Raw genomic sequence first — 23632 nt, 5'->3', positions numbered from 1 at the left:
AAAACCATTCTCCCTAAGAACAGGAACAAGACGGGGATGCCCACTCTCACCACTCCTGTTTCACCTAGTACTGAAAGTGTTAGCCATAGCAATCAGACGAGAAGAAGAAATAAAAGGCATCAAAATTGGAAAGGAAGAGGTAAAACTGTCATTATTAGCAGATGACATGATATTGTCCATCATCAATAAACTATTTGACTTAAAGACTCCATCAAAAAAAACTATTAAAATTCATAAATGAATTCAGCAATGTAGCAGGATACAAAATTAACACCCAGAAATCTATGGGGGTTTTTTTATATACCAATAGTGAACCTACAGAAAGAGACACTTAAAAAAACAATCCCATTTACAACCATTGCAACAACAAAAAATATGATACTTAGGAATACACTTATCTAAGTAGGTAAAAGACCTGAACTCAGAAAACTATAGGATATTGAAAAAAGAGATAGAGGAAGATATAAATAAATGGAAGAATATACCATGTTCATGGATTGGTAGAATCAACATCATTAAAATGTCCATACTACCCAAAACAATCTATAGATTTAATGCAATCCCCATTAAGATACCAAAGGAATATTTCACAGACCTAGAACAAACTCTCCAAAATTCATATGGAAGAAAAACTAGCCACAGCAATGCTGAGAAAGAAGAACAAAGTAGGCGGGATCTCAATACCGGATATCAAGCTATATTACAAAGCCACTGTCCTCAAAACTGGCACAAGAACAGATATATAGACCAATGGAACAGAAAAGAGAACCCAGAAATCGACCCAAGCCATGATGTTTAATTAATATTTTTCAAAGGAAGCAAGCGCATACAATGGAGTCAAGACAGTCTCTTCAATAAATGGTGTTGGGAAAATTGGACAGATACATGAAAAAAATAAATGAATCTAGACCTCCAAGTTACACCATACACAAAAATAAACTCAAAATGGATAAAGGACTTAAACATAAGAATGGAAACCATCAAAATCTTAGAGGAATCCACAGGCAGCAAAATATAAGATATATGTCATAGCAATATCTTTACTGACACAGCTCCTAAGACAATGGAAACTAAGAAAAGAATATATAAATTGGACTACATCAAAATAAAATGCTTCTGCACAGCAAAAGAAACCATTGACAAAACTACAGGAAAGCCCACTGCATGGGTGAACATATTTGCCAATGCTATCTCCAATAGGGGTTTAATCTCCAGCATTTATAGGGCACTCCTACAACCTAACAAAAGAAGATAAACAATCCACCCCAAAAATGGACAAAGGACCTAAATGGACACTTTTCGAAAGAGGACATACAGAAGGCCAAGAGACATATGAAAACATGCTCAAAGTCACTAATCATCTGAGACATGCAAATCAAAATGACAATGAGATATCACCTCACACCTGTCAGAATAACTATCATCAACACATCAACAAACAACAAGTGCTGGTGAGGATGTAGAGAAAAAGGAACCCTCTTGCACTGCTGGTGGGAATGCAGACTGGTGCAGCCACTGTGGAAAACAGTATGGAGTTCCCTCAAAAAAATTAAAAATGGGAACTCCCATTTGACCCAGTGATCCCACTTCTAGGAATATATCCCAAGAAATCAGAAACACCAATCAGAAAGGATATATGCACCCCTATGTTCATAGCAGCACAATTTACCATAGCTAATATTTGGAAACAGCCTAAGTGCCCATCAATAAGTGGATTATAAAACTGTGGTACATCTACACGATGGAATACTACCCTGCCGTAAAAAAGAAGGAACTCTTACCATTCCCAACAGAATGTATAGAACTGGAGAGCATTATGCTAAGAGAAATAAGCCAGTTGGAGAAAGATAAATATCACATGATGTCACTCATTTGTGGAATATAATGAACAACATAAACTGATGAACAAAAATAGATCCAGAAAAAGAGAAGTATCGAACAGACCGTCAAACCTCAGAGGGAAGGCAGGGGAGTGTGTGTGTGTGTGTGTGTGTGTGTGTGTGTAGGGGGGGATGGGGAGGGGGGATGGGTAAGAGCTCAACCAAAGGACTTGTATGCATGCATATAAGCCTAACCAATAGACATAGACACTAGGGAGGTGAGGGCATGTGTTGGGGGGTGGGAGTGGCAGGGTAGAGGTCAATGGGGGAAAAAGGAGACATATATAATACTTTAATCAATCAAGAATATTAAAAAAAATCGCCGAAACCGGTTTGGCTCAGTGGATAGAGCGTTGGCTTGCGGACTGAGGGGTCCCGGGTTCGATTCCAGTCAAGGGCATGTACGTGGGTTGCGGGCACATCCCCAGTGGGGGATGTGCAGGAGGCAGCTGATCGATGTTTCTCTCTCTTCGATGTTTCTAACTCTCTGTCTCTCTCCCTTCCTCTCTGTGAAAAATCAATAAAATATATTTTTTTAAAAAAAGAATATTAAAAAAATCAAAGTTGATTATAAGAAAAATTCATCATGGACAAAACAGTAAATGTTAGATTGGGATGGGTCATTGTTTGTTTTATAAAGCCTGTGCCATTTGAACAATTCTTCCAATCCATCCACAGTTCTCTTAATGGGCATGGGAAGCCATGTCAGTAACCCACCACTGTGAACAACCTAACATCCTCTACAGTGGCCTTTTTCAGCTCAACTTTTGAGGCTCAGAGTAACAGGTATTTCTGCATTGTTTTCTTCACACCAAAGGCCCACTGCCCTGGCTGACTTACTCCTGGCTAGAATTTTCTTTTTCTCCCAAAATTATATCTTTTGTGGTTCTGTCACCTAATTCTCCTGGGGCCTGAGAGATTTAAGAATATATGGTATCAACTTTCCTATTCTTGCCTCCATTTGGCAGGCTTTGAACTGAGGTTACCACGAAATTCAAATGAATATAGAAAGACAGTGATTAGAAGTTTGGGACATTTTAGAACAGAAATTTGACACTCTTACAGCTGGGGTTCCCAGAACCCAGATGGTGCAAGTTCCTTGATGGAAACATCAGCAACTGCAGTGACCTGCTGTGGTTAGGCATGCTCTTGGAGGAGATTTTGAGAAAGTAGTGGGCTCAAGAGGATACATTTTTCACTTGGTAGGGTCAACAACTGGGGAGAGGTTGTTTTTGGGGGGAGGGGTTGTTTCTCTTTCGTTTTGTTTCCTATGTGGCTGCAATGATCTCAGAAGAAAGGCATTTATGTATACTTATATATACTTGTTCATCTTGCTTGTTAATCCCTTGTATTTTATAACTCATAGTGCTTTCTCATCGCATTTTGTTACCAGGGCAGGACTGCAATGAAGGTAGGCAGGTGTTTATGTTTCTGTATATGGATGAGGAAAATGAATAGTATTTCAATGAAGCTAGTAATCCTCACATTTAGAGGAAACTATCAAATTGGACTAAACTAGCTGAAGCCCTCACTCTTCAGGAAGCCCCTTTGAACAGAGCCAGTCTTGAAATCCACACAACCAGTGACTAGCCCTGCTTTGTTCCAGTAAAAACCTATGTTTCATGTGAGTCTAAACTAACCTCCACCACCTCAAATTCTATATACCGTTCTGAGAAGCTTCATTTCTACTTGAGGGTTCTTTTATGTGCCAATAGAATCTATAATAATAAAAGCATAATATGAAAATCAACCAAACAGCTGAATAGTGGAACGACTGTCCAGATGACCTTCTGGGTGAAGCCGGGGCTGCGAGGGCTGAGGCAGCTGGGGCTGCAAGGGTCTACTCTTGCACAAATTTTGTGCATCAGGTCTCTAGTTGCACAGGGTTTTTTGTTTGTTTTAAAGAATCAAGAAAATTTTATTTCCTTTAATAATAATATACACTAGACAAGAATTCACTTATTAACAAATTACATCTACATTTTTGTTCTACAGAATTGGTAGAGTTCAGAACTAAGAAGAAAATATGGTCATTACCTCCTCCAATTAAATCTCTACACTGTTTATCAAACATCCGACATTGCCCTTTATAACAGAAGGATTCATTTCCATTACAATATTCCCCATCACGTTTAAAAGTGTCAGGCACACAATGTGGGTCAATCCCATTGCAATACTCAAGAAAATCACAATCTTCATCATATTGTTTCCTACAAATTTCACCACCTGGTTTTAGCTAGAAGGAAAAAGAAACAGAAGAAAAGATTACGTATCGGTGATACTCAAGTTTTCTTTCTCGTCAGACTTTGAATTTCCATTTTTTTCTAAGTTGCTAACTAAGGTCAATGAGGAAATTTTTCTTGTCAACTACTTAAGCACTGCATAGCAACTTAGGTGATTGAATTTATCATGCACAAATGAGTGGGTAATATTTCAGAGAGATGTGATAAACTCAAAGATAATCAGGCTACCATTATTGTAAACAAGAAAGTAAATCTAAGGAATTAATATAAAAATTACTTTCGATTCATTATGGCTATGCTCAGATATGTAGCCTTTGGTTTCTCCATATGCCAGGTATCAGCAACCATTTACAAAACAAAACATACAGACCATAAACATGTAGAAAAAAGTTTGTAGATTTAAAAAAAAAAAAGAAAATGTAAGTATACATAGGAATTTTATTTCAAAACCACATTGCAAACAACTGTTTTAAAAAATAACTTCTTCAATTACATATCTGATCTCTTCAGTGCTTAGATTATTTTTTCAATAATGTTTTATTAAGTGTAAGTTTTACATTTCATGTATTGTTTTCCTAAGTATTTTATGCTATTGTGAATAGCATTGGTTTTCTAACTTCATTTTCAGATTGTTCATAGCTATTGAAGCTATTGTACACAATTGGTTTTTGTTTAGTAATTGTGTAACCTGTGACTTTGATAAACTCATTTATTTGTTTCAAAAGTAACTTTAAAAAAATCAGTGAAACAAAATGGCAAACCTTTAAGTAAGCTAACTAAAAAAAAAAAAAAAAAAAAAAATCAGGACTCAAAGAGTCGACACACTAAAACTGATAACATAGAAATACCGAGGAATGTAGAAAGCTACTGTGAATAATTATATGTTAAAATTGTGTAAACTACAAGAAACAGCTGCCTAGAAACAGACAACCTACCAAGAATGAATCATGAAGAAACAGAAAGCTTGAAGAAAATAATCACAACTAAAGAGACTGAATTTGTTATCACTCCTCTTAACAAAGAAAAGCCCAGGACCAGTTGGTTTCAGAGGCGAAGTTTATGGAATATTTAAAGAATAATGCTAATACTTCTCAAATTCTTTCAGTACTTTTTTAAAAAGCCCAAACTCATTTTACAAGGCCAGCATTACCAAGATATCGAAGACAGATAAGGACACAACAAGAAATGAAAACTATAGGCTAATATCCTAATGAATATAAATATAAAAGTTTTCAACAAAACACTAACACACCAAGTTCAACCACACATTAAAGGCTCCTAAACCATGATCAAGTGGGACTTATCCCTAGGATGCATGGACAATGCAACACATGGAAATTAGGAAACATGATGAAAGGAGTTTTTAGGGGTAAAATAGGCAGGTTTAGGGAAGTCTAGAAATAAGGGGGCTCATGAGAGAGGGCTGCAAAGCTGGGGGACTGGGAGCTGCCAAAAGGCATACCTTCACAGAATAAGGGGAGAGAAAGACACTCATTCACAGAAGATAAGGGGAAAGCCACAGGGAGTAGAAAAACAAAAGGGAGAAAGAGGAAAACAGATTTTCATAGGGAATAGAGAATTCTGTCACAAGAGGGGGAGAAAAAAGAGGGACCCCACATGATGTTTGAGTCTTGAAGCTGCTATAGTGACCAATCAGATGGGATATCAGGACACACAGGACTGCAACCTTTATAAACCTTAGAAAGAGGGTCTCTCCCCCTCCCCACCTGGGAGTCTGTGTTTATTTCCCAATATATTTCCACCTTTTCCTATACCACCTTTTGTCTGTGGCTTCATTCTTCAAATCTACCTGGACAAGAACCCGGGAAGGAAGCCACCTTTGCATCCTACTCAGAGGAAAACCACATGTTTCAGTTTTTTGCGAATTTCAATGATACACCCCATTAATAGAATTAAGGGTAATAATTATATTATCCTCTGGAGAGATGCAAAAACAAACAAACACTTGACAAAATTCAACACCCTTTTATGATAAAAGCTCTCAACAATTTGGGTATAGAAAAAAAACATTTCTCAGCATAATAAAGACCACATATGACAAGCCTTGGCTTGTTAGGTCGGAGAGAGCCCAGGATCGGATACATGCAGGCATGTGATGAGACAATGTACTTCCCCTGGAATTTCTAACAGATCAGCATGTCAGACACAGATACTGGCTTCTCCACGACTCCCACACAGATACTGACTCCTTCCTGAATACCTTGCTGACCCCCTGCAGCTGAAACTTCCTCAGCTGAATACCTCAGCTCAAGTCCCGGCCCCTCACCCAACCGCAGTATAAAAAAAGCGCCCCCCTCCCTGTTGGCGTGAATCCACGTGCCCTGTCCTTGGGGGTACGTGGACGCAAAATAAACTTTCCTTCCTTCCTTCCTTTTCTGATCAACTCTCTTTATTTCCTTCGCTGCCTCCTGAGCCACCTAACCTAACATGGCTCACATCATATTCAATAGGGAAAAGGTTAAAGGGTGTCCTTTTAAGATCATGAACAAGACAAAGGCATCCTCTTTCTCCATTCCTATTCAACAAAGTACTGGGAGCTCTAGCTAGAGCGCTAAAGGGAGGGGGGAGTAAAGAAAAGGAACCCAAATCATAAAGGAAGAAGAAAATTGTGTCTGTTTGCAGATAACATGATCTTATACCCAGAAAAACCTAAAGAAGCCATCAAACAACAGAACTGAGAAATAAAGTCAGTAAAGCCATAGGTTATGGAATCAGAGTACAAAAATATTTTATTTCTATACATTTACAACAAAATATATGTAGAAGAAATTTTGTAAAGCCCATTTACAATAGTACCAAAAAGAACAAAATACTTAGCAATAAATTTAACAAAGGAGGTAAAAGTCTTGTCCACAGAAAACATTGATGAAAAAATTTGAAAGAGACACAAGTAAATGAAAAGATATTCTGTGTTCACGGATAAGAAGAACTAATATTGTTGCAATATGCATACGATAAAAGAAACCTCAAAAATTTTAAAATAAAAGGAATCCAATTTAAGACTATGCATCTGAAGAATATAAAATTAGTATCTTGAAGAGATATATGTACCTTCATGTTCATTGCAGCATTATACACAACAGACATGGAAATAACAAGTGTTCATCAATGGATGAATGTATATTTTAAATATAGTGTATATGTTATGCCCAGATTTCAAGATGCCCACAAACCAACAGGGAGCCATGTTCGATGCAAAAGCAAAGGATCCTTTATTATTAGTAGTACAGACCCGGGTCTGGCTCCCAGCCCCCTCTGACCCAACGGCCAGAAGGGGGGAGTAACCGCCTTGAGAAAAACCAGGGTTTTAATAGGAGGTGGAGTGAGGGGACTGTGGGCCCTGCCGATTGGCCAGGCGCAAGCCGGGTCTTGTTACATAGGATGCGGTCGCACATCCCTCAACTGTCTTTGGTTAGTTTAAAGAAATCCCAGGCGTGGCCAGCAGAGGCCTGGGCTTCCGGGAAGGGGGTCTGAGCACATGGCTCCTACCCCAACATGGAGGATATGGGGCAAGATGGAGGGCATAGCCCTCACCCTTTCATATATACACAATGGAATAATATTCGACCATAGAAAAAGAAGAAAACTCTGCCAGATTAAACTTGGGGGTATCATTCTAAATGAAATAAGTCAAACAAGAAATATATATATATATATTCACCAAAACAGAAAATAGAATAGTATTTGCCAGATGCTACAAGGTGGGAGAAATGGGAAGATATTGGTCAAGAGGTCAAATTTTCAACTATAAAATGACTAAGTCTGGGGATTTCATGGACAGCATGGTGACTATAATTAACAATAACATATTATATATTTGAAAGTTGCTAAAATAGTAACTCTTAAATATTCTCACTATGTGAAGTGATAGATGTGTCAACTAATCTTACATGGTAAATATTTTGCAATATATAGTTCTACCAAATAATTATGCTGTAAACCTTAAATTTATACTATGTATGTGTCATTTATATCTCAATAAAGCTGGGGGAAATTATTTTTAAAAGATAAAAATAATCTTTTAAATACTCTTTCTCTAATCTTACAGATGTTTACACCTTGTTTAGGAGTTTGTTTCCCTTTTCCTTAAGATTCCAGTGAATTGTGCCACCATGGGGCAACTGCTCAGGAATTCTTTAAAGGCTTTCAATAAAAAAGAGGGATTGAATGGTTGCAACAATAACTGAATGAATTGCAAAGGAACAGAGGACTTCACCAGAAGACAGTGAAGAGAATTTAGCTAACAAAAGGAACTAATCGAACTTTCTGACCCCATAGGTGGGGGTGATGTATGTTCATCGTTGAGAAAGCTCTATGGGTACAAGAAAGATTTGTAATGAGGTATAAAAATAGGAAGTCAAGTTAGTAGAGAAGGAGCATCAGGTATTATGTACATGAGAGTCCTGTAAATGATAGATTGCTGAAAAGACTGAAGTGGGAGAGTGGGTCCAATGTTACTTGGATATAATAAAATGAGAAAGGTGAAATATATTTTCCATCTTCTTTAAACAAGAATTTCAAGAAATTAATGCTGAGCTATTATAAAATACATATTGCCTCTTACCTTGCAGCTTTGTGTGCAGCATTCCCCGGAACCACAGACTATCCTACCTTTGAATCGACATAATGTAGCATCACAGCATTTTTTATGTGTACAATTCTGTAAATAAATGCTATTACTCAATCATGTGTAATTAGGTACCATCAAATAAAACTGCAACTCAGGATTTCTTTACAAAGTAGGAGGCTTTTCTTCACTCACAGTTTTAGTAATCCCATTCTTTAATGAAATTTATAGGAATCAACATCTCATTCACTAGTTCGTAAAAGAAATGCGTTGTTTCTCTACGCTCCATGTAATCTGAACAACATTAACATACTGTGGAGCCAACACCTTAGAGGAAATAATTATTTGATGCCTTGTTAACTACCATTCTCTTCAAAAATTTTCTTATATTCTTGCTTTGATAATAACTTGTACTAGCCAGATCTGTTCACATAGAGAACTTCTCGGATGTGAAGCTGTCAGAAGTAACATTCTTCTCTCTGAAATGGCAAAATCCCCAAACCCACCCTAAAAAAAAAGTGGTCCCAGAAGCCAGATTCATCTATTTAGACCTCTGATGTCACTGAGATGCTGGCCCTATAGTTACTTATTCTATATAATAAAGAGGTGATACGCAAATTAACCCTTACACCCTCACAAGATGGCTGCCTCTTACCAGGCCGGTAGGGGGGTTAGTGAAGGATGACCAAATGACTGAACAGCAGGCTGCGAGGGATGACCAGGCTGGCAGGGGGGAGGGAGGGGAGACAGGTGGAAGCGACCTGGCCAGCAGTGGGGGGCAGTTAGGGGTGACCAGGCCATTGCAGGGGGGCAGTTAGGAGCAATCAGTCTGGCACACAGAGGTAGTGAGGGGCAATCAGGCCAGTAGTGGGGGGAAGTTAGGGAAAACCAGGCATACAGGCAGGTGAGCAATTAGGAGCCAGCAGTACAGGATTGTGAGAGGGATGTCTGACTGCCAGTTTAGGCACAATCCCCAGGACCGGGCCTAAACCAGCAGTCAGACCTCCCCGAAGTGGTCCTGGATTGGAGAGGGTGCAGGCTGGGCTGAGGGGACTTCCCCACCCCATGCATGGATTTTGTGCACCAGGCCTCTAGTATTTTATAAAATTCAGTGGCTTCAGTCAGCTTTTCTAGTCTTCAGTATCATGATTGTTTTAAATTATGTAGTCTACCAATATCAGATGTTTCTCTCCTAGTGTTACCTTTTTTGTTATTAGTATTTTTCTTTTTCTTTTTTGTGCTACAGCTTTTTTTCATTTCTTTTTTTTATTATTATTTTCTTTATTGATTAGGGCATTATATATGTGTCCTTATTCCCCCTTGGCTCCTCCACCCCCCAGTCATGCCCTCACCCCCCTGTTGTCTGTGTCCATTGGTTAGGCTTATATGCATGCATATAAGTCCTTTGGTTGATCTCTACCCATTAACCCCACCCTCCCCTACCTTCCCTCTGAGGTTTGACGGTCTGATTGATGCTTCTCTGTCTCTGGATCTGTTTTTGTTCATCAGTTTATGTTGTTCATTATATTCCACAAATGAGTGAGATCATGTGATATTTATGTTTCTCTGACTTATTTCACTTAGCATAATGCTCTCCAGGTTTATCCATGCTGTTGCAAATGGGAAGAATTCCTTCTTTTTTACAGCAGCATAGTATTCCATTGTGTAGATGTACCACTGTTTTCTAATCCACTCATCTGCTCGGCACTTAGGCTGTTTCATATCTTAGCTATTGTAAATTGTGCTGCTATGAACATAAGGGTGCATATATCCTTTCGGATTGGTGTTTCTAGTTAGTTTCTTGGGATATATTCCCAGAAGTGGGATCACTGGGTCAAATGGGAGTTTAATTTTTAGTTTTTTGAGGAAACTCCATATGAACAACTTGACCATAGGCTACAGTGCTATATTTTTTTAAAGTTATTTTACATTGACTCATGTATTCCAACTTTAAATATTATTTTGTTAGCTTTTTTAAATACTGTTTCTTTTAATCAAATATGGGCTGTCCTTTGATTTTTTTTAATCCACTTTGTAAGGGCAAACCTTCTTAAGAAAAATAGAATATTCTGGCTATTTTGAAATGGCTCCTTTTAAGCTACATTCTTCAAGAAGCATGAGAAGATTCATGTATAATTGGCATTATTTTTTCCTTATATGTTTGATAAAATCAGCAGTGAAGAGACATAGATTTGGAGTTTCTCTGTGAAAAATAGTTTAATTACAAATTTAATTTATTAACTAAATATAAACAATTCAAATTTTATCTTATCAGTTGTGATAATTTGTGTCTTAAGAAACTTGTCAGTTTTATCTAAATTGTCAAATTAATTTATATAAAGTTTTTAATATTTCATAATTTTACATTTATAGGGTGTGTGGTAATATGCCCCCTTCCATTCCTGAGAATAGTAATTAGCTTTTTCTCTCATTTTTCCTTCATGAGTACCTTCATAAGAGGTATACCAAGTCAAGTATATTGCTTTTTTTGGAAAGCATCAGCTTTTATTTTCATTCTCTAGTTTCTACCTCATCAATTTCTGCTTTTATCTTTATCATTTGTTCCTTCCATTTATTTTGGTTTTAATTTAGAGTTATATTTTAGTTCCCTAGAGTTACATTCCAAATAATTTATTATTCTTTCCCTCTAATATAAATATTTAAAGATATACATTTTTCTCAAAACACTGTTGTAGCTGATTCTCATATATTTTCATGTTTTCATCTGCACACTTTTAAAAATATATTCTAGACCTGGTTGGTTGTTCAGTGGTTAGAGCATGAGTTCGCACACTCTAGGGTCACAGGTTCAATTCCCAGTTAAGGGCACATACCTCGGCTGCAGGTTCCCCAGCTCCTGTCAGAGCACGTGCAGGAGGCAACCAATCAATATCTCTCTCTCACATTGATCTCTCTTTCTCTCCCTTCCTCTCTCCATTCCGATATGTCTGAAAAATCAATGGAAAAAAATAACCTCAGGTGAGGATTTAAAAATAATAATAATGAAATAAAAATATATTCTAATTGCCTTTGTGATTTCTTTGAGCCATGGACCATTTAGAAATGATATAATCATTTCCAAATACTGGGGTGCTTTTCAAGATACCTTATTATTCTTGATTTCTAATTTAATTCTCAAAATAAAATAAATGTGATGGTACTTACAGCATGGCTCAGAATATATGCACAGAGCAGGGCCGATCAGGGGGTTGAGGAGCTCCCCCCTATCAGGCACAGAGCAGGGCTGATCAGGGGCTTGGGGCGCCTTCCCCTGTCACAAACAGAGCAGGTAGGATAGGGAGGTTGTGGCCCCGCCCCCTATCACACACAGAGCCGCAGGGCGATCAGGGGGTTTAGGCGCTGCCCCCTGTCACACTGATCTTGGTTCTGGGAGGCCTCGCGGCTCCGCTGATCCCGGTGCTGGGAGGCATATTACCCTTTTACTATATAGGATAGAGGTCTGGTGCACAGGTGGGGGCCGGCTGGTTTGCCCTGAAGGGTGTCCTGGATCAGGGTGGGGGTCCCGCTTGGGTACCTGGCCAGCGTGGGTGAGGGGCTGAGGGCCGTTTTCAGGCTGGCTGGTGACTGAAGCTCCCAACCGCTCCTTTTTTTCTTTTTTTTTTTATTCTGGGCCAGCTTTAGCTCTGAGGCTTGGCTCCAGCTCTGAGGCCTTGGCTGCTGAAAGCAGGTATCTGGTTTGTTTGGGTTCTATAATCGAAACACTGTTTCAACTTCAGCTCTGAGGCCCGGCTGGCTGAAAGCAGGTTTCTGGGGTTTTGTTTAGCTTCTATATTTGTAACAGTGTTTCAAACTGCAAGCTCAGATGCCGGCAGCAGCAGGCGGGGAACGTTGGGCTTCCTCTGTCACTGGAGCAAGCAAGCCTCCTGTTCAATTCAGTGCCTGGCTGCCAGCCGCCATCTTGGCTGGCAGTTAATTTGCATATCGCCCTGATTAGCCAATGGGAAGGGTAGCAGAGGTACGGCTAATTACCACGTTTCTCTTTTATTAGATAGGATATCTTAGAGCTGCAGGTTTTTTTTCAAGAATAAACTCTTTTTTGGCTTCTTTCTTCTTTAAGATATATTTCAGTGCCATTAAGTAATATACATGTAATATATACGTATTTATAGATAATATGTTATATGTTGTTTTATATTATCTATACAAATAATAGAGGAATATGAAAATTGTCCGGGACACTGTCACCTAACGACCAATCAGCATGCTACATGCACAGCATGCCCCAGTGAGGCTGCTAAGGCTTTCATCTGTCCCTTCCTATACTGAAGACGACAGGGTTCAAGGAGGAAGGGCTCCAGTTTTGTTTTCTCAGCACCTAGCTAGGAGGCCTTCCTGCAGCGGCTCTCCCCTCTGAGCCCTGCACAGGATGGGCACTCTGGCCTGGGAGCCCCAAGGGGAGGCGGAGCTAAGTGCTTTCCCTCCAGGACCCCGCTCTCCCTGGGAGTCCGGCACAGAGGACGCTCTCCCTGGGAACCTGGAAATCCACCTCCTGAAGCGACTGCGCAGCAGCTGGGCCAGGCAAACCATGGAAAGGTCGACCTACCCATGAGGATATGTACGCTGGCGGAGGCTACACAGCTGCCACAGTTGAAGCTGTCCTAGATGGAGGAGCAGGAGTAGCAGGGATCAGAGTCGGCCATGTCGGCAATGGAAGCCCAGCTCCCCGCCGAATGACGAGAGCACACAGACCTCAACAGTCCTCCGTCACTTCCTGAGCAGCAGTCAGCCCCGACTGAGGATCAAACCCGAAACCTAAGTGGGTACCCTGATAGAATGGAACCCAAATCTTTGGTGTAGCAAAGGATCTCCAGCCCACAGCAGGGGCCAAGGCACGCCAAAGGGGTTTTGTTGAGGGTCCCTGACAGGCAGCCCTCAGCACAGTGGGTTAGAACCTCCTCCTGATACAGCAAGGTTGCGGGTTGGATCCCTGGTCAGAGCACAGACAAGAAGCAACCAAAGAGTGAATAATAAGTGAAACAACACACTGGTGTTTCTCTCACTCTCCTCTCCTCTCTCTAAAGTAATCAATCAATAAAAATTAAAATAAAAAATAAACCCTCTGGCTTGCAGAGTTGCTAAAACAGTTAAAAAGCGAAGTCCCATCCCTTCCCGTTCATTCAACAAATACTTCATATACTCCTTCAATAATCACACTGGGGATGGGTGTTTGTTTGTATGTTTTGGATAATCCTCACCTGAGGACATTTTTGCATTGAGTTGTTTTTTTTAGAGAGAGTGGAAGGGAGGGAGAGAGACAGAAACTAATGTGAGAGACAGCAACTGGTTGCCTCTTGCTGAATCCCCAACCAGGGCCCTGTATTGAGCCTGCAAACCAGGTACATGCCCTTGATCGAAATCCCACCCAGTACCCTTCAGTCCGCCTGCAGAAGCATTAGCCACTGAACCAAACCAGCATTTTTTTTTCTTTTTAACTCCTCCTCTAAGGATATGTTCTTTTCATTGATTCTAGAGAGAGAGGAGGAGAGAGGGAAAGAGAAAGAAAAACATCAATCAGTTGCCCAAGCAATCTGACAGGGATGGAACCCACAACCTGTGTATGTGCCCTCACCTGGAATCAAACCCATGACCCTTTGGCGTGTGAGAGGACACTCTAACTACTGATCCACACCGACCAGGGCCTGGAGGTACACTTAAAAAATTTTTTTCAGATCTGCCCTGGCCAGGTGGCTCAATTGGTTGGAGTCTCAATCTGTACACCAAAGGATTTCCTGTTGGATTCTAGGTTAGGGCACATACTTAGGTTTAGGTTAGATCCCGGTGGGTCAGCAGGTGCAGAGGCAGACTACCGGTATTTCTCTGTCACATGGATGTTTCTCTCTCTAAAAATCAATTTTAAAAACTTCCTCAGGTGAGAATTAAAAATATATATATTAAAAATTTTTCAGATCTAAAATTTTATTTGGTTCTTTTTTAAATTTTATTTTTCATTTACAGTTCTCATTCAATATCCTGTCCTCTATAATAAAACCCTAATACACAAATCGACCAAACAGTGGAATGAGTGGTCACTATGAACTGACCACCAGGGGGCAGACGCTCAATGCAGGAGCTGCCCCCTGGTGGTCAGTACGCTCCCACAGGGGGTGCGTCGCTCAGCCAGAAGCCAGGCTCACAGCTGATGAGTGCAGCGGAGGTGGCAGGAGCCTCTGTGGCAGCACTAAGGAGCAGCGAGATGAGTGGTAGGGAGCAGCAAGCAGGCAGGCGGTAAGGAGCAAGGGGTCCCGAACTGCGAGAGGGCACAGGCCAGGCTGAGGGACCCTCCCATCCCCAGTGCATAGAAGTATACTTTTAACATATTATATTTAAATATAATATAGTCTGTATTTTATAATTTCTATCTCTGAGAATTTTCATGTCTACTTCACTTTGTTGCCAATACCTCCTCTATCATCTTTCATCTTATAGTTTAATCTTTGTTGTGTATTTTTATATTTTCTACATGTAATAGACTTAATTTTAAAATATTTTTAGTTGGCATAACCTGTCAATACAAATCTTTTTCTCACAATATTATTTTGTTATCCCGCTGATAATAGTCTATAGTCTTCAGATGTTCTTGTCTGCTTTTGTTACTGCTTGCTGTTAAATATATTTCTTTAACTCTCAATACTCTTGTGGTCACTAATTCTAAGTGTGTGGCTGATTCATACACTAAAGAATGTCAAAAGACAATATTTGAAGATAAACATTACCTTAAGAACATTTGCTCTCTATTTTCAAAAATAATAAAAATTAGGAAACTTACAGGCTGCCATCTTCTTTTCAAAAGTCTTCTTTAAATTTATTTTTCTAAACAATAAGGTGTTTGTCTTCTTTTACACCTATTATATACATATATAAAAAATAAAACGTTTTTGAAAATTTTTCTACTCACCGTTGCAAGGCCACAATCACATTGTTCACCTTTTTCCAATATCCCATTGCCACAAATATACTCTTTTCTTTTGTAAACTGGCTTAATAGGAAGGCTGTTACGAAGACATTCAAGACTAGAATTTGAAGCAAAATATTTAAACTCATCCAAGCTACAGGTACTAAAATCCTTTACACCCCGAGAGTGCCTAAAATATTAAAAAAAAACATGGGTATGATAAAAAATATTGCTACATATTTCTACAGTTCTCCTAATGTAAGGCAATTTAAGAGAGATTTAAAGAGCATTATTTTTCATAGAAAACAAAATGTACATTTTCAAAAATATTAATTGCATTGCTAATATGTTTAACACACTTTTTCAATGTCACCAAGAAAATTATTGTAATGTAAAAACAGGAACTGTTTTATACTTACTTTCCCAGTGCCAAACAACTGAATTTAAAATTTTTGACTTCAGTATTTAATATACTTTAATCTATTTAATATTATTTTTATACTTTTTCCTATAAATGCCAATATGAATCACTTCATAGTATATTTATTAATAGTATTTACTACTCTTTATTAATATTAACTTTAATAGTATATTTTTGAGCTTTTTTTCTCTCCATAAGTGAACACTTTTCAAATAAAAATTAGTTGTTTGAGCTATTATGGGAGGAGCAGTAGGAGTACCTGTCCTGACAGAATAAAAGCTGTTAGCACAAGCAATTAATGTGTTTCTCTCTTTCTCTCCCCTTCCTCTCTCCCTTCCAAAACATTTGAAAGAATATGATTTAAGAGACTAAAGACTGTGCCCTAAACCAGGGATTGAGAAACTTTTTCTGTAAGGAGCCGATAGTAAGTAGTATCAGCTTATATGCTGTATACTCTCTTGGAACTAAGAAATTTTCCACTATAGTCCGAAAGAAGTCATACATAATATGCAAACCAATAAGCCTGAATGTAATAAGATTTTGAAAGGAGTTTTTAGGGGTAAAATAGGCAGGTTTAGGACGATTTAGGAATTAGGAGGCCCATGAGGGAGACCCGTGGGGCTGCAAAGCTGGGAGCTGCCAGAAGGCATAAATTTACAGAATAAGGGAGCTGGGAGCTGCCAAAAGGTATACATTTACAGAATAAAGGGAGAGGAAGACACACATTTACAGAATAAAGGAGAGGAATCTACTCATTCACAGAATAAAGAAGATGGTATTAGGGAATAGAAAAATAAAAGGGAGAAAAAGAGAGAACACCACTTGGGGTGTGAGCTCTGAAACCGCTATAGTGACCAATCAGAGGGGATATCAGGAAACAAAGAACTGCAGCCTTTATAAGCCTTAAGAAAGAGGGACTTGGTGGATCTCTCTCCCCCTCTGTGCTTGTTTCTCAATAAATTTCCACCTTTTTCCGTGGCTTCATTCTTCGAATCTACCTGGACAATAACCTGGAATATCATCTTTGCATACTGCCCAGAGGAAAACAACACATTCCAGTTTAATTCCTGTGTTTCAGTTTTATTTACAAATCAGGTAGCCCACCAAATTTGGCCCATGAATTATTGTTGGCTGATCTCTGCCCTATACTAAAATCTACTCAGTATCAGTTCTAACAAGCCTAATTCAAGCTCCGACAGGATCTCCAGAGGAGACCAAGTTGGAAATACCTTGAGGCCCAGTGCACAGTGCACTAGTAGGGTACCCTCAGCCTGGCCTGTGCCCTCTTGCAATCTGGGACCCACTGGGGGATGTCAGACTGCTGGTTTCAGCGCGATCCCCAAGCTACAGCCCCAAGGGATGTAGCAGTGTGAGAAGAGGCAGGCAGCCGGAGAGAAGCCCGAGCTGGGGCCAGGTGCCATGCCGCTCCCGCTCATCCCAGCCCTGCAGTGCCTGCTGCCGTCACTTGGTAGTGCTGCCACGGAGGCAGGAGAGGCTCCTGCCAAAGCAGATGTGCTCGCCAGCCATGAGCCCAGCTTCTGGCTGAGCAGCACTCCTGCTGTGGGAGCGCACTGACCACCAGGGGGCAGCTCCTGCATTGATGTCTGCCCCCTGGTGGTCAATGCACATCATAGCGACCGGTCTACTGGTTGAGCGGTTGACCAGTCGTAATGGTCGCTTAGGCTTTTATATATATAGACTAGCAGACTGGTGCACACATAAAAGCAAGCAAATAAAGTTCAAAATGATTACCCAATAGTTGAATTGTCTAGTAGAAAAAGAATCAGTGTTTTTCAGAAGGAGGTAGGAGAGGCCAAGCTTTCTATTATAAAACAACCATATCTAATATGCTAATAATAATTAATTAATTAATAATAGACATCAAATAAATAAGGAAATGTGATCGATACCCAATAAAAAATGCAATCAATAGAAATGAACACTGAGATTACCCTAGTGTTGAAGTTGGCATACAAATACTTAAAAGGAACTGATATTATATATTTTAAAATTTTAACAAAAAATGTTTAGCTAATTCAGAGAGATTACAGTCTTATACAGTAAACATGCAAGGGATAGTACAAATTCAATTTACATTAAATTGTAGAGCAAAGTAAACTAACTATAGTGGTAGAAATCAGATTAGCTGTTGCCTGGGGCCAGTGTGGAAGGTAGAAGGACTGCTGAAGGTCACAAAAGAACTTCCTATAGAGGGAGAAAGGATGCATAGCCTGAACACTGTGGTTCAAAAAAATAAAAGCCTAATATGCTAAGTGTCTGGTCGACCAGTCAGCCATTCAACCAATCAAAGCATGATATGCTAAGGACACTCAACCACTTGCTATGACATGCACTGACCTTCAGGGGGCAAACACTCCAACCAGTAGGTTAGCTTGCTGCTGGGGTCTGGCCAATTAGGACTGAGCGAGATGGGCTAGACACGCCCTGGAGCCCTCCCACAGGGCCTCTCCAGCTGGCCAACCTCCTGTGTCCCTCCCCAGCCCCAATCATGCATCAGTGGGGTCCCTCAGCCTGGCCTGTGCCCTCTCGCAATCTGGGACCCCTCAGGGGATGTCAGAGAGCCAGTTTTGGCCCGATCCCACAGGCCAGGCTGAGGGACCCTATGGTACATAAATTTGTGCACTGGGCCTCTAGTTTATATATATTTCTCAAAAATCATAAACTTGTACAGTCAAAGCATGTCAATTTTATTATAAACAAATCATACATCAATAAAGTTGATTGCTTATGAAGTACATAAATAAAACACTCAAAAATATGGTGAAACTATTCTTCTGAGAAATTATCACAAGGAAGACAAAATAAATTTATCTACTTTTTGTTTTTATAAAAACTTAAGATATCATCTATATCAAAGGATAAAATCTATAATAATAAAAGTGCAATATGCTAATTAGACCAGACAGCTGAAAGATCTTCTAGACGTCCTTCTGGACGAAGCTACAGTGGCGGGAGCCAAGGCAGAGGTGGTTAGGGGCAATCAGGCAGGCAGGCGAGCAGTTAGAGGTGATCAGGCAGGCAGGCGAGTGGTTAGGGGCAATCAGGCAGGCAGAGTGGTTGGGGCGATGACGCAGGCAGGCAAGTGGTTTGGAGCCAGTGGTCCCGGATTGTGAGAAGGTGCAGGCTGGGCTGAGGGACATTACCCCATGCATGAATTTCGTGCACCGGGCCTCTAGTTAAATCAGGGGTCCTCAAACTTTTTAAACAGGGGGCCAGTTCACTGTCCCTCAGACCATTGGAGGGCCGGACTATAGTTTTTAAAAAAAACTATGAACAAATTCCTATGCACACTGCACATATCTTATTTTGAAGTAAAAAAACAAAATGGGAACAAATACAATATTTGTATTTGCATGTGGCCCACGGGCCGTAGTTTGAGGACCCCTGAGTTAAATAATAAGCAAGTATCCTTAGCTAATTAGGTCAGTATTTGCATCATTTACTGAGCATTTTTATAGGCAACTGTTATTTAGTAAAAAGTAGAACAAGTGCTTACTAGGAGCAAAAAATGAATATCAGGAAACACACATGTGAAATAAGTCAGATAGTTATTAAAATGATGAAGAACAAAAATAAAACAACATATTATACACGGGTATAAAAGACACTATTTTAGAAGAGAGGACATTTAATTTAAAAAAGAACTATGGCACTCTAGTTGGTTTTCCTCAATGGATAGGTCATTGGCCTGTGGACTGAAGGGTCCCAGGTTTGATTCCATTCAAGGGCACACGCCTGGGTTGTAGGCTTGATCTCCAGTAGTGGGTGTGCAGGAGGCAGCCAATCAATGATTCTCTCTCATCATTGATGTTTCTATCTCTCTCCCTCTCCCTTCCTCTCTAAAATCAATAAAAATAAATTTAAAAAAAGAAACAAAATAAGTAAAAATATATTTAAAGAATATATTTATGCTTTTCCCTTAAGATTGGAAACAAGGCAAGGATATCCACTCTCACCATATCAATTCACATTGGGCTGAAGTTAATTCAAGTGTAATTAAGGAAGGAAAAAAGAATTACACACAAAAAGGTGGAAAGAAAAAAATTAACTGTTCTTATTGATGAATGACAAGATCTTGCTTAGAGAAAATATTACAGAATCAACAAATAAAATCTCCTGAAACTTCTGAAGTATTTAACAATTTTGCAGTACCCAAAGTCAATGTACTAAAATCAATTATATTTCTATGTACTAGAAAAGAGCAATTTGAAGATGATAAGTAAACAATTTCATTCATGATAACAAAAAAAGAATACTTAAAGATAAATGCTTAATGATAAATTTAAATTATGAAATACAATTCCATTGCTGGAAAAAATTAAAGACCTACATAAATAAAGGCATATACCATATTCACATATCAAAATACTCCATATTATTAAGATGGCAATTCTCCCAAAATTGAACTATGCAATTAAATAATGCAATACTTTTTAAAAGCTCAACAGGATATTTTGTAAAAATTTAAAAGCTGATAAAATATATATTAAAATGCAAAGGGCCTAGATTAGCCAAAAAAGAACTTTAGAGAAGATGAAAAAACTTGGATATTTGCACTACCTGATTTCAAAATTCAATATAAAGGTACAGCAATAAAGGTAATATGCTTCTGCATAAGTGTAGACATACAGATTAGTGATATAAAATAGAGATTCCTATTAAAAATCCACACATATATGGCCACTTGATTTTTGAAAAAGTGGCCAAGGCAATTAAGTGAGGAAAACAAGTGGTCTTGGAATAATTGAAAATCCATATGGAAAAAATAAAAATCAACTAAAACACATATACAGTAATTTAACTAAAAATGTATCATAAAACTGATAAAGTTACTACATCAAAATTAAAAACATGTTCTTAAAAAAATGCATTATAAAGAGGAAATTATGTATCTGATACCCAAAATATATGAACAATTCTTACAACTCAATAAAAGCACAAAAATATATTTTGTTTTTAAAAATTGAAAAAAAAATATTTGAATAAACTCTTTATCAAAGAAGATATACAACACTATTAAACATGAAAATATGATCACATTATTAGCTCCTTGGAAAAAGCAGATTAAAACCCATATGAGATAATATTACCTACCTACTAAAATGATTCAAATTAAACATACTGATCATATCAAGTCTTGGTGATAATGTAAAACAGTCAAACTGGCTACACAATTTATGGAAACCAATGCAATATGGAAATGCAGCCCCCCTTGTTTATAAAGCAAGAGAAAAGTATTATTAGTAATATTAAAATTAAAAGCTTTTTCTCCTTGCTTCAAAGTCTCTCTTTCTCAATGGGTCATGGTGTTATTTATTTACAATTTAATGTCTTTCAAGATAAATAAAATGTAATTAACATGAATTGTACATCTTCATATTGTACAATGCCAGTTTAAATGCAAATATCAAAGCATTTAACTTTATGCAGAATCACTGAGATCACACAATTCATCTGACCATATATATATATATATATACACACACACATACACTGAGTGGCCAGATTTTTATGACCGGCCAGGGTATTATGACCACCCCATCAGTACTTCATTGACACTTCCCAAAATACTGACTATTGAAAACTTCCTAAGCAAATACTCTCAAGGTTTTATTATTATTATTATTATTATTATTATTTGCATAACTAATTCGCTTCATTGTACTGATAGGGTGGCCATAATAATCTGGCCACTTAGTATATATATACAAATCAGACTCTGGAAGGTAGGAAGAAGAGAGTTTACCCAGGTATGGAGGGCTTGGGAAGTGTTGAACCATTTTGGTGTGTTTCCAACGGTACTTAAAAAGAATATGTATGTAGTTGTTGGATACAGTGTTCTGTAATTGTCAATTACTTTAGTTTGGTTAATGGAAATGTAAAAGCTCCTAACCAAACAATTTCTTTACAGGAATATGTGTATTTAATAAAGAAAATTATCTTACATTGCTTCTGGTGACATTGTGCAAACATCTCCTGAACAATAGCAGGTATCAGTATTGTCAAAACTCAATCCCATATGAAGGCTAAGCAACTGCACGATACTGACAGCATATGACTCCAAAGATGAACCCTCTACTTGCTAAATTTAAGGAAAAGAAAATGATTCAGCTAAGAACTCTATTGTTATTTAAAAAAACACACAATACTTATTATAATAAAAAATTAGTAAATGAAATTCATTTTTTTAAAGGTATCAATGCATCCAAGATACCTATGTAGATGAAATTAGTTATATAAGCATTTGGATGATAAATTTGTTAAACATGGATAAATAAGCACAAAAGTTTAATTTCAAAATACTATTACTTAAGGACAAGAGCAGCTATCTTGGAGTCTTAAACACCACATTGTATATTTCATCTTTGAATTATTTTTTTTTAAATTCCTCTAATATTTTAATAATCAATTCTACATTTTTCTCTGTAGAAAGCAACCTCTGAAATAGGTCTCAATGATTTCTGCCTTCTGCTATTCATGTCCTTGAATGTAAGTTGGACTTAATGACATACTTCTAGTTAACTGAATATAGCAGAAGTGATGGGTCATCATTTCCAAGATAGGTTAGAAAAAGACTGACTTCTTGGATTCTGTCTCGTTTTCCTCACTTGGGGGAAAACCAGCCAGCTATTCTGCGGAGAAGTCAGCCTAATAAGAGGTCCACATAAGTTAACTTGGAAAAGATTTTCTGGGGTCTTCCAATAGCCACGTGACTGAGCTTGGAAACAAATTCTCTCTGTGCTGAAGCCTGAGATTACCACAGGTCTGACACCTTGATTTTGCTCACTAAGCTGTTCCCAAAATCCTACCCCACCGAACTACATTTTTATCTGCTAAGTTTTGGTATAATCAGTTATATAGCAATCAATAGGTAGGTATTGTTGCTCTCCTTTGTATTATTTCCAGTTTCTGCAGACAGATGTTTATAGCAGCTTTATTCATAATTGCCAAAACTTGCAAGCAACCATGGTATCCTTGAGTAGGTAAACAGATACATAAGCTATGGCACATTTCAAACAATGGAATATTATTCAGCACTAAAAAGAAATGAGTTATCAAGTAATGAAAAGAAATGGAGGAACCTGAAATGCATATTACTAAGTGAAAGAACCCAATCTGAAAAGGCTACATACTGTATAACTCCAACTATATGTCATTCTGAGAAAAACAAAATTATGGAGACAATGACAAGATTTGTGGTTGCTTGTGCTAGTCAAGCTCTGGCACAGATACCAATGTCCCTTTTGCTATCTGTGCACCTACAAGCCCCTTGATTTAAATAATATTTATAAGTTGGGGTCCCAAGTTCCAGGCCCAGTAATTCCTATAACACAACAGAGCCACAAAAATAAGTTCTATATTAACACAAGAGGGTATCACCTTGAGGGTATCTACATCTCAAACAACATTACCTTGGCTCAGGATCTAACTGCTAGAAATGATATTGTGCAGAGAAAACCCTAAAGACCTCACCAAAAACTTCTAGATTTAATAAATAAATTTGACAAAGTAACAGCATAGAAAATTAACATCCAGAAATCAGTGGCATTTTTGTACACTAAGAAT

At 38.4% G+C, this 23632-nt stretch overlaps 1 protein-coding gene across 1 annotated transcript in view; it reads right to left on the bottom strand.

The window, feature by feature from the left end:
• LOC139006011 (disintegrin and metalloproteinase domain-containing protein 5-like) overlaps positions 1-23632 on the bottom strand; it is a 76462-nt gene that overhangs the window by 26569 nt on the left and 26261 nt on the right. Inside the window, exons 11-14 of the mRNA XM_070408444.1 lie at positions 22012-22148; positions 15628-15814; positions 8709-8804; positions 3918-4116 (exon numbers count right to left, since the gene is read on the bottom strand). Coding sequence (XP_070264545.1) covers positions 3918-4116; positions 8709-8804; positions 15628-15814; positions 22012-22148 — 619 coding nt within the window. The remainder of the gene's footprint in view (positions 1-3917; positions 4117-8708; positions 8805-15627; positions 15815-22011; positions 22149-23632) is intronic.

This window comes from Myotis yumanensis, unplaced genomic scaffold, assembly GCF_028538775.1.
Source record: "Myotis yumanensis isolate MYYU_CA2020_CCGP unplaced genomic scaffold, mMyoYum1.0.hap1 SCAF_3, whole genome shotgun sequence".
NCBI lineage: Eukaryota > Metazoa > Chordata > Mammalia > Chiroptera > Vespertilionidae > Myotis > Myotis yumanensis.
The sequence above is the reverse complement of the archived record's forward strand: the minus strand, read 5'-3'. Positions and strand labels throughout refer to the sequence as shown.